An 11,905-nucleotide genomic window follows, 5' to 3' on the forward strand; every position below is an offset into this window, starting at 1 on the left:
TTGGGGTTAATTTGGGGTAATTTTTAAATTTTTTGGGGTCAGTTTTGGGGCTATTTTAGGGTTAATTGAGGGTAATTTTGGGGCAAATTTTAGAATAATTTGGGGGTAATTTTGGGGTTATTTTAGGGTTAATTTGGGGTAATTTTGGAATAATTTTGGGGTTATTTTAGGTTAAATTTGAAGTAATTTTGGGGTTGTTTTAGGGTTAATTTGGGGTAATTTTGGGGCTAATTTTAGAAGAATTTTGGGGTAAATTTGGGGTTATTTTAGGGTTAATTTGGGGTAATTTTGGAATAATTTTGGGGTTATTTTAGGGTCAGTATGGGGTAATTTGGGGTCATTTCAGGGTAATTTTGGGGTATTTTAGGGTTAATTTGGGGTCATTTTGGGGTCATTTTTGGGGCTATTTTAGGGTCAGTTTGGGGCTATTTTAGGGTAAAATTTGGGGTAATTCTGGGGTTTTTTAGGGTTTTTTTGGGGTTTTTTTTAGGGTTAATTTGGGGTAATTTGAGGTAAGTTTGGGGTCATTTTTGGGTAATTTTAGAGTCAATTTGGGGTAATTTTGGGGTTATTTAAGGGTCACTTTGGGGCTATTTTAGGGTGAATTTGGGGCTATTTTAGGGTCACTTTGGAGTCATTTTGGGGCTATTTTTGGGTTAATTTGGGGTCATTTTGGGGCCATTTTTGGGTTATTTTAGGGTCAGTTTGGAGTCATTTTGGGGTTATTTTAGGGTTAATTTGGGGTCATTTGGGGGTTAATTTTGGGGTTAATTTGGGGGCATTTTTGGGGCTATTTTTGGGTTAATTTGGGGTTAATTTGGGGGCATTTTGAGGTAATTTTGAGGTAATTTTGGGGTTATTTTAGGGTTACTTTGGGGTAATTTTCAGGCTATTTTAGGGTTAGTTTGGGGTAATTTTGGGATAATTTTAGGGTTATTTTGGGGTTAATTTGGGGTCAGCTTGGGGTTATTTTTAGGGTCAATTTGGGGTCATTTTGGGGTTATTTTGGGATAATTTTAGGGGTAATTTTGGGGTTATTTTAGGGTGAATTTGGGGTAATTTTGGGGTCATTTTTGGGTAATTATAGGGTCAGTTTGGGGTAATTTTTGGGGTTAATTTGGGGTTATTTCAGGGTAATTTTGGGGTTATTTCAGGGTCAGTTTGGGGCTATTTTAGGGTGAATTTGGAGTAATTTGGGGGTTATTTTAGGTTATATTTGGGGTAAGTTTGGGGCTATTTTAGGGTCAGCTTGGGATAATTTTGTGGAAATTTTGGGGTTATTTTCGGTTAAATTTGGGGTAATTTGGGGGTTAATTTGGGGTAATTTGGGGGTTATTTTTGGGTTCTTTTAGGATGAACTTGGGGTAATTTGAGGTCATTTTGGGGTCATTTTTGGGGCTATTTTAGGGTCAGTTTGGGGTAATTTTGGGGTTATTTAAGGGTCACTTTGGGGCTATTTTAGGGTTAATTTGGGGCTATTTTAGAGTCAATTTGGAGTAATTTTGGGGCTATTTTTGGGTTAATTTGGGGTCATTTTGGGGCCATTTTTGGGTTATTTTAGGGTCAGTTTGGAGTCATTTTGGGGTTATTTTGGGGTTAATTTGGGGTCATTTGGGGGTTAATTTTGGGGTTAATTTGGGGGCATTTTTGGGGCTATTTTTGGGTTAATTTGGGGTTAATTTGGGGTTATTTTGAGGTAATTTTGAGGTAATTTTGGGGTTATTTTAGGGTTACTTTGAGGTAATTTGCAGGCTATTTTAGGGTTAGTTTGGGGTAATTTTGGGATAATTTTAGGGTTATTTTAGGGTTAATTTGGGGTCAGCTTGGGGTTATTTTTAGGGTCAATTTGGGGTCATTTTGGGGTTATTTTGGGATAATTTTAGGGATAATTTTAGGGGTAATTTTGGGGTTATTTTAGGGTGAATTTGGGCTAATTTTCGGGTAATTTTAGGGTCAGTTTGGGGTAATTTTGGGGGTTTTTTAGGGTCAATTTGGCGGTTAATTTTGGGGTTAATTTGGGGTCATTTTGGGGGTTATTTTTGGGTTAATTTGGGGTTATTTGGAGGTAATTTTGGGGTTATTTTAGGGTCAATTTGGGGTAATTTTGGGGTTATTTAAGGGTCAGTTTGGGATAATTTTGGGGTTATTTTACGGTAATTTTGGGGCCATTTTAGGGTGAATTTGGGGTAATTTTGGGGTCATTTTTGGGTAATTATAGGGTCAGTTTCGGGTAATTTTTGGGGCTATTTTGGGGTCAGTTTGGGGTAATTTTGGGGTTATTTTAGGGTAATTTTGGGGCTATTTTAGGGTTAATTGGGGGTAATTTTGGGGCCATTTTAGGGTCAGTTTGGGGTCAGTTTGGAGCTATTTTGGGGTAATTTGGGAGTAATTTCGGGGTAATTCTGAGGTTATTTTAGGGTTAATTCGGCCGTTAATTTCGGCGTCATTTCAGGCTTAATTCTTCCCCTCCATCACGTGACCTCACCTTCGGGCTGCTATTGGGCAGGAACACCGGCACGTCCCGCGCGGCCACGCCCACCCCGGGGGGCGGCGCCAGCAGCGCGCGCAGGTGGGCGGAGTCATCCTCGGGCAACGCCTCCCAGTGGGCGGTGCCGATCCAGGCCACGCCCCCTCCGCACAGCACGCAGCCCAGGTCCGTCAGGGCCGCGCCCGCGAAGCGCTGCAGCCGCTCCTGGGGGGGGGCGGGGAACAAAGGCGATTTTGGGGGGGTTCACCCCCAGTTTGGGGCGTTTTGGGTCTGGGGGATTTGGGGATCAGGGGGTGGATTTTGGGGGTCCCAGAGTGGATTTTGGGGGTCGCAGAGTGGATTTTGGGGGTCCCAGAGTGGATTTTGGGGGTCCCAGAGTGGATTTTGGGCTGGATTTTGGGGGTCCTAGGGGAGTTTTGGGATGGATTTTGGGGGTCCCAGAGTGGATTTTGGGGGGGATTTTGGGGGTCCCAGGGGGAGTTTTGGGGTGGATTTTGGGGTCCCAGAGTGGATTTTGGGGCGGATTTTGGGGGTCTCGAGGGGGGATTTGGGGGGGTCCCGGTTGCATTTTGGGGCTGGTTTTGGGTTTCCCAGCTGTATTCTGGGGGTTTTGGGGGGTCCTGCGTTGATTTTGGGGGTCTCAGGAAGGAGTTTGGGGGTCCCGGGGAATTTTTGGGTGGTTTTGGGGAGATTTGGGGGTCCCGGGGGTGAATTTGGGGGAGATTTGGGGGTCCCAGGAGGTTTTTGGGGTGGAATTGGGATCCTGGGGGGATCTTGGGAGGGATTTTGGGGGTCCCAGAGTGGATTTTGGGGAGATTTTGGGGGTCCCAGTTTGATTTTGGGGGTCTCAGGTTGACTTGAGGGGGATTTTGGGGGTCCTGGGAGTGGATTTGGGGGTCCCAGGGAGATTTGGGGGTCCCAGAGTGGATTTGGGGGTGCTGGGGGTATTTTGGGGGTTCCAGAGGAGATTTTGGGGGTCCCAGAGTGGATTTGGGGGTCCCCGTTGTATTTTGGGGTGGATTTTGGGGGTCCCAGGTTGATTTTTTGGGTCCTAGGTTAAATTTGGGGGCATTTTGGGGGTCCTGGGGTGAATTTTGGGGGTCCCAGCTGTATTTGGGGAGGTTTTTGGGGGTCCCAGGGTTATTTTGGAATTTTGGGGGTCCCAGGGTCATTTTTGGGGGTCCCAGGGTCATTTTTGGGGGTCCCAGGGTTATTTTGGGGTTGTTTTTGGGGGTCCCATCTCTATTTTGAGGGGATTTTTGGGGTTCCCCGTTGGATTTTGTGGGTCCCAGCTGTATTGGGGAGGTTTTTGGGGGTCCCAGGGTTATTTTGGGGGGTATTTTTGGGGGTCCCCGTTGGATTTTGGGGGTCCCCAGCTGTATTTGGGGAGGTTTTTGGGGGTCCCAGGGTTATTTTGGGGGGATTTTTGGGGGTCCCCGGGTTATTTTGGGGGTTATTTTTGGGGGGGGTCTCTCACCTGCAGCGCCTCCCTGGGGGTCCCGGGGGGGAGGGGCCAGCAGGGGCCGCCCATCCCCCACCCCCCCCCACCCCGGGGCTTCAGCAGCGAATCCAGGAGGGGAAAACAGCCCTGGGGGAGGGGCCGAGGTCAGGGACCCCCAAAAACCCCAAAATCCCCCAAAACTGCCCTGGAGGAGGGGCCGAGGGGTCAGGGACCCCCAAAATCCCCCCCAAAATCCCCAAAACAGCCCTGGGGGAGGGGCCGAGGGGTCAGGGACCCCCAAAAACCCCCAAAATCACCCTCAAAAAACCCCAAAATCCCCCCCCAAAACAGCCCTGAGGGAGGGGCAAAGGGGTCACATGGGACCCCCAAAAAACCCCCAAAAACCCCAAAATCCCCAAAACTGCCCTGGGGGGGGGCAGTCAGGGACCCCAAAAACCCCAAAACCCCAAAATCCCCCAAAAATCCCCCAAAACAGCCCTGGGGGAGGGCCGAGGTCCCTCCCCAAAATCCCCCCCCATTCCCAGCCCCATTCCCAGTTCATTCCCAGTCCCTCCCAGTCCCTCCCAGTTCATCCCAGTCCCTCCCAGCCCCATTCCCACTTCATTCCCAGTCCATCCCAGTCCCTCCCAGTCCCTCCCAGTTCCCATTCCCCCCAGTCCCTCCCAGTCCATCCCCCAGTCCCATCCCAGTCCCTCCCAGTTCATTCCCAGTTCATTCCCTCCCAGTCCATCCCAGTCCCTCCCAGTCCCTCCCAGTCCCAGTCCAGCCCATCCCAGTCCCCCATCCTCCCAGTCCCAGTCCATCCCTCCCCCCAGTCCCCCCCAGTCCCTCCCAGTCCATCCCAGTCCATCCCAGTCCATCCCAGTCCCTCCCAGTCCCTCCCAGTTCATTCCCAGTCCCTCCCAGTTCATTCCCAGTCCATCCCAGTCCATCCCAGTTCACCCTCAGGTCCCGTTTCAGCCTCTCCACGTTGCGGACGGGCAGCAGCTCCTCCTGGCCCAGCACCAGCACCTGGGGAAACTGGGATGGACTGGGAGGGACTGGGAGGGACTGGGATGGACTGGGATGGACTGGGAATGAACTGGGATATACTGGGATGGGACTGGGATGGACTGGGATGGACTGGGGTAACTGGGAATGGGGCTGGGATGGACTGGGAGGGACTGGGATGTACTGGGAATGAACTGGGAGGGACTGGGAGGGACTGGGAATGAACTGGGATGTACTGGGAGGGACTGGGATGTACTGGGAATGAACTGGGAGGGACTGGGATGGACTGGGATGGACTGGGAGGGACTGGGAGGGACTGGGAATGAACTGGGATATACTGGGATGGGACTGGGATGGACTGGGATGGACTGGGGTAACTGGGAATGGGGCTGGGATGGACTGGGAGGGACTGGGATGTACTGGGAATGAACTGGGAGGGACTGGGATGTACTGGGAATGGGGCTGGGATATACTGGGATAAACTGGGATGGACTGGGAATGGGGCTGGGGGGCAATGGGAGCACTGGGAATGGGGGAGAGGGGCACTGGGAGGGACTGGGATAAACTGGGGTGTACTGGGATATACTGGGAATGGGGCAGCAGCTCCTCCTGCCCCAGCACCAGCACCTGGGGAAACTGGGATGGACTGGGATGGACTGGGAGGGACTGGGAATGGGACTGGTCTGTACTGGTTTGCACTGGTCTGTACTGGTTTGCACTGGTCTGTACTGGTTTGCACTGGTCTGTACTGGTCTGCACTGGTCTGTACTGGTTTGCACTGGTTTGCACTGGTCTGTACTGGTCTGTACTGGTTTGCACTGGTCTGTACTGGTTTGCACTGGTCTGTACTGGTCTGTACTGGTCTGTACTGGTCTGTACTGGTTTGCACTGGTCTGCACTGGTCTGTACTGGTCTGCACTGGTCTGTACTGGTCTGTACTGGTTTGCACTGGTCTGTACTGGTCTGCACTGGTCTGTACTGGTCTGTACTGGTTTGCACTGGTTTGCACTGGTCTGTACTGGTCTGTACTGGTCTGTACTGGTCTGTACTGGTCTGTACTGGTTTGCACTGGTTTGCACTGGTCTGTACTGGTCTGTACTGGTCTGTACTGGTCTGTACTGGTCTGTACTGGTTTGCACTGCTCTGTGTCACTCACCAAGGTGCCGAGCGCTGATTGGAGGATCCGGGTGAGGGCGGGGCCAGCGGGGCCGGGGGAGGGGCTGAGAGCGACCAGGGTCAGGCTGGGGGAGGGGAGAGGGCGTGACCTCAGAGTGACCCCTGACCCCAACGTGACCCCAGTGCGACCCCCATGTGACCCCTGACCCCAACGTGACCCCAGTGCGACCCCCATGTGACCCCAGACCCCCATGTGACCCCTGACCCCAACATGACCCCAGCATGACCACCACGTGACCCCTGACCCCTCTGTGACCACAAAATGACCCCATGACCTCTCCGTGACCCCAGTGTGACCCTGTGACCCCATGATCTCATGGTGACCCCTTCATGACCCCCTGACCTCCCCATGACCCCTCCATGACCCCCAGTGACCCCTCAGTGACCCCCTGACCCATCCATGAACTCAAATAACCCCCAAATGACCTCCCCATGACCCCATGACCCTGTGACCCCTCCATGACCCCTGACCCCCCCATGACCCCTGATTTCCCCCTCACCTGTTCCCGTAGCCGGCCCAGGCCAGGTGCGCAGTGGGCGTGGCCGCCTCCCGAAGCTCGCCCCCCGGCCGCCCCGAAGAGCTGAACCCCGTGCAGGGCCCCGACCAATGAGAACGGCAGCTGAGAGCCAGGGGGCGGGGCCAAGAGGTCAGAGGTCATAGGGAAAGGGGAGGAGCCTCGGTGTGGGTGTGGCTTAAAGGGGGCGTGGTCTCACCTGTGGGCGGGGCGGGCGGCAGAACAGGGGGAGGCCGCTGGCTGTGGCCACGCCCACCAGGCAGGGGGTGATGTCATCCTCCAGCATGGACACGCCCCCTTTGCTTCCAAACCACGCCCACTTTGCGATAAGCCACGCCCTCAATCCTATTACAAGCCACGCCTACTCACAATGACCACGCCCCTTCCGAACCCACACTTGGCCCCGCCCACACCCAACATAAGCCCCGCCCCCAGCGCCCACTTATATAACCACGCCCCTCACTTTAAGCCACGCCCACAAAGTGCCACACCCACACCTTTTGAGCCCCCACACTCAGAGCCACACCCCCTTTTAGCCCCGCCCCTTTTAAGCCCTCAAACCCCGCCCCTTTCAGGCCCCGCCCCTCCCCGGCCCCGCGGCCTGCGCTCAGTTCCCGCCCGTGGCCGCCATGGCCGCGCGGTGCACCACGGGAGCGCCGCGGTTGCCACGGCAACGCCGGAAAGGGCGGGGCTTTGTCTGGAACGCGATTGGCCCAAGCGCGGTTGTCGCGGCAACGGCGGAAAGGGGCGTGGCTTTCTCCGGAATGCGATTGGTCCAAGCGCGGTTGCTGCGGCAACCGCGGAAGGGGCGTGGCTTTGCAACGCGATTGGTCCAGGCGTGGTTGCTGCGGCAACCATTTTTAGGGGCGTGGCTTTCTCTGGAACGCGGTTGGTCCAAGCGCGGTTGCCGCGGCAACAGCGAGGCCGGAGGGGGGCGTGGTTTCCTCCTCGCTTCTGATTGGCTCCGCGTCTCCGTTACCACGGCGACGCGTGTTTCCCTCTTTTCAGCGCATGCGCCGCTCTTTGCGGACGCGAAGGGAACCACTTCCGGCTTTCCCACTTCCGGTCCGGCGGGAGCAGCGGCCGGTACCGACTCGGGGCGGGCTGGGGGCACGGGGGGGCCCTGGGTGGATTTTTGGGGTTTTGGGGGATAAAATTGGAAATCTTTTGGTGGAAATTTTGTGTTTCTGAGGGAAAATTTCCGTTTCGGGTGTGAAATGAATCTGGGATCTCCTCAATGTCCCTCCGCAGGACCGGAGCCCCCCCGGATCCCTCCCCTTCCGTGAGGGGCGATGGTGGTGCCCGCGCTGGAGCCCCCCGCGCCCCCCGCCATGGTGGCCGATGTCGTGTTCGTCATCGAGGGCACCGCCAACCTCGGGCCTTACTTCGAGGCACTGCGCAAGCATTACCTGCTGCCCGCCATCGAGTGAGATTGGGGCAGAGACCCCTCCCCAAATTAACGGAACCCCCCCCTCAAATTAACCGGGAGCGCCCCTCAAAATGGCCGGGATTTCCTCTCAAAATCAGTGGGATTTTCTCTCAAAAAATTGGCGGGAAATCTCCTCCAAATCTCTGGGATTTCCCCTCAAAATTATCCGGGACCCCTCCCCAAAATTATCGAGACTCCCCCCCCCTCAAAATGGCCGCGATTTCCCCTCAGAAAATTATCGGGACCCCTCCTCAAAATTGCTGCAATCCCCCCTCAAAAATTCTTGGGATTTTCCCTCAAAATCGCTGGAAAATCCTCTCAGAACTCACTGGGACCCTTCCTCAAATTAACGGGACCCCTCCTCAAATTAGCCCCTCAAAGTCATCGGGACCCCCCCTCAAAATGGCCGCAATCCCCCCTCAAAATCTCTGGGATTTCCCCTCAGAAAATTATGGGGATCTCCCTTCAAAATTCCTGGGATTTTCTCTTAAAAATCTCTGGGGTTTCCCCTCAAAATCATCGGGACCTCTCCTCAAATTAACCGAGACTCCTCACCAAAATTATCGGGACCCCTCCCCAAATTATCGGGACGCCCCCTTCTCAAAATGGCCGGGATTTCCCCTCATAAATTGCCGGGATTTCTCCTCAGAAAATCATCATGATTTCCCCTCAAAAATTACTGGAAAATCCCCTCAAATTAAGCAGGACCCCCCCTCAAATCAATCATCGGGACCCCCCCTCAAAATTATCAGGACCCTCCCCTCAAAATGGCGGAGATTTCCCCTCAGAAAATTGTCGGGATCTCCCCAAAATGGTCGCAATCCCCCCTCAAAATTCTTGGGATTTTCCCTCAAAATCGCCGGAAAATCCTCTCAGAACTCACTGGGACCCCTCCCCAAATTAACGGGACCCCTCCTCAAATTAGCCCCTCAAAGTCATCGGGACCCCCCCCTCAAAATGGCCGCGATTTCCCCTCAGAAAATCGTCGGGATCTCCCTTCAAAATCTCTGAGATTTTCTCTCAAAAATCTCTGGGATTTCCCCAAAAAACCTCCCCAAAATCATCGGGACCCCTCCCTCAAATTATCCGGGACCCCCTCCCCTCAAATCTCATCGGGACCCCCCCTCAAATCAATCACTGGGACCCCAGAAAATCCATTTCCCCCCTTACCGGGACTCCCTCAGAACTCCCCAGGACCCCCCCAAATCCCCTCAGGACCCCCCAAAAATGGCACCCCCCCAAAAAACCCCTCATTGTCGGGGACCCCCCCTTAAGCAACCCCCCAAAATCCCCCAGGATTTCCCCCAGAAAATCCCCAGGACCCCCAAAATTCACTCTCTAGGATTTCCTCAAAATTGTTGGAATCCCTCCCCAAATCCCTTCAGGACCCCCAAAAAAACCCCTCAAATTCCCTAAACGCCCCCCCTCAAAATGGCCGGGATTTCCCCCATAAATCCCTCATTTCCCCCAAATTCATCATGACCCCCCAAAATCACTGGAAAATCCCCCCCAGGACCCCCCTCAAATCCACTCAAGACCCTCCCAAATCACCTCAAGACCCCCTCAAGACCCCCCAAATTCCCTCGGGACCCCCCAAAACCCCTTAAGACCCCCAAATTCCCTCAGGACCCCCCCAAAATCCCTCAGGACCCTTAAAAATCCCCTCAGGACCCCCCCAAAACCCCTTAAGACTCCCCCAAATTCCCTCGGGGACCCCCCAAATCCCCTCAGGGACCCCCCAAAATCCCCCTGGGAGGACCCCCAAATCTCCTGGGACCCCCAGGACCCTTCAAAAAATTTCCCCTCAAAATCGCCCCCCAAAACCCCTCAAAAGACCCCCCCAAATTCCCTCAGGACCCCCAAAGTCCTCAGGACCCCCCCAAAACCCCTCAAGACCCCCAGGACCCCCAAATTTTTGAGATTTTCTCACAAAATCCCCCAAAACCCCTCAAAATCCCCCAAATCCCCTCAGGACCCCCAAATCCCCTCATGGGACCCCCCCAAATCCCTCACTGGGACCCCTCAGGACCCCCCAAATTCCAACTCCCCAGGACCCCCCAAATCCACTCAGGATCCCCCAAAACCCCTCAAGACCCCCCTTAAGACCCCCAAATCCCCCAGGACCCCCCAAATCCCCCCAGGACCCCCAAAAAACCCCTCCTTAAGACCCCCCCAAATTCCTTCAGGACCCCCCCCCAAATTCCCTCAGGACCCCCAAAACCCCTCAAGACCCCTTAAGACCCCCAAAATTCCCTCAGGACCCCCCCAAAACCCCCCAGGACCCCCAAATTCCCTCAGGACCCCCCAAATCACCTCAAGACCCCCCCAGGACCCCCCAAATCCCCTCAGGACCCCCCAAAACCCCTCAAGACCCCCCCAAATTCCTTCAGGACCCCCCAAATCCACTCAGGACCCCCAAAACCCCTCAAGACCCTCCCCAGGACCCCCAAATCCACTCAAGACCCCCCCAAAACCCCTCAAGACCCCCAAATTCCCTCAGGACCCCCCAAATCCCCTCAGGACCCCCCAAAACCCCCCAAGACCCCTTAAGACCCCCCCAAAACCCCTCAGGACCCCCAAAAAACCCCCCCCCCAAATCCCTCAGGACCCCCCAAAACCCCTCAAAACCCCTAAAACCCCTCAGGACCCCCCCCAAATCCTCTCAGGACACCCCCAAATCCCCTCAAGACCCCCAGGACCCCCAAATCCACTCAAGACCCCCCAAAACCCCTTAACCCCCCCCAAGACCCCCTCAGGACCCCCCCAAATTCCCTCAGGACCCCCAAATCCACTCAGGACCCCCCAAAACCCCTCAAGACCCCCCAGGACCCCCCAAATCCCCTCAGGACCCCCAAAACCCCTCAAGACCCCCAAATCCCCTCAGGACCCCCCAAAACCCCTCAGGACCCCCCCCAAATCCCCTCAGGACCCCCCAAATCCCCTCAAGACCCCCCCCAGGACCCCTCAAATCCCCTCAAGACCCCCCAAAACCCCTCAAGACCCCCAAATCCCCTCAGGACCCCCCAAATCCCCTCAGGACCCCCAAATCCTCTCAGGACCCCTCAAAATCACCTCAAGACCCCCTCCCCCCCAAATCCCCTCAGGACCCCCCAAATCCACTCAAGACCCCCAAATCCCCTCAAGACCCCCCAGACCCCCCCCAAAACCCCTCAGGACCCCCCCAAAACCCCTTAAGACCCCCCCAAATTCCCTCAGGACCCCCCAAAACCCCTCAGGACCCCCCAAAACCCCTCAAAATCCCTAAAAACCCCCTCAAGACCCCTCCCAAATCCAGACCCCCAAAACCCCCAGACCCCCCAAAACCCCTCAGGAGATGCCCCCAAATCCCCTCAGGACCCCCCAGGACCCCCCAAATCCCCTCAGGACCCCCCCAGGACCCCCCAAATCCCCCCCAACCCCCCCCATCTCTCCCCAGGTATTTCAATGGGGGCCCCCCCGACGAGACCGACTTCGGGGGAGACGTGAGTGCCCGTGGGGGGAATTCCTTTAATTTCATTTTATTTTATTTAATTTTATTTTATTTCATTTTATTTTATTTCATTTCATTTCATTTTTATTTCATTTCATTTCATTTCATTTTATTCCATTTCATTTCATTTTATTTTATTTTATTTCAATTCATTTCATTTCATTTTATTCCATTTCATTTCATTTTATTTCATTTCGTTTCATTTCATTCCATTTCATTTCATTTTAATATTTTTATTTTGTAGTTTGTTTTATTTTTAATTATGTTTTATATTTTATTTTATTTTATTTTAATTGATGTTATTTTTATTTTGACTTCTTTTGTTTTCTTTTACTTTAGATTGTTTATATTTTAT

General features: G+C 53.7%; 1 protein-coding gene and 1 long non-coding RNA gene across 2 annotated transcripts in view; one reads left to right on the forward strand and one right to left on the reverse strand.

Annotated features, from left to right (window-relative positions):
* Positions 1-7,179, reverse strand: part of FUZ (fuzzy planar cell polarity protein) — a gene marked incomplete at its 3' end in the record, with an annotated part of 38,802 nt that extends 31,623 nt beyond the window's left edge. The window contains exons 1-6 of the mRNA XM_030969757.1: positions 6,831-7,179; positions 6,617-6,736; positions 6,097-6,181; positions 4,893-4,961; positions 3,966-4,076; positions 2,486-2,692 (exon numbers count right to left, since the gene is read on the reverse strand). Coding sequence (XP_030825617.1) covers positions 2,486-2,692; positions 3,966-4,076; positions 4,893-4,961; positions 6,097-6,181; positions 6,617-6,736; positions 6,831-6,907 — 669 coding nt within the window. The remainder of the gene's footprint in view (positions 1-2,485; positions 2,693-3,965; positions 4,077-4,892; positions 4,962-6,096; positions 6,182-6,616; positions 6,737-6,830) is intronic.
* A 482-nt stretch (positions 7,180-7,661) lies between these two features.
* Positions 7,662-11,558, forward strand: LOC115916049. The gene is made up of 3 exons (XR_004061563.1): positions 7,662-7,717; positions 7,883-8,057; positions 11,497-11,558. It is a non-coding gene; the product is annotated as an uncharacterized LOC115916049 (long non-coding RNA).
* The last annotated feature ends 347 nt before the right edge of the window (positions 11,559-11,905 follow it).

Source organism: Camarhynchus parvulus, unplaced genomic scaffold (genome assembly GCF_901933205.1).
Source record: "Camarhynchus parvulus unplaced genomic scaffold, STF_HiC, whole genome shotgun sequence".
NCBI classification, from domain to species: Eukaryota; Metazoa; Chordata; class Aves; order Passeriformes; family Thraupidae; genus Camarhynchus; species Camarhynchus parvulus.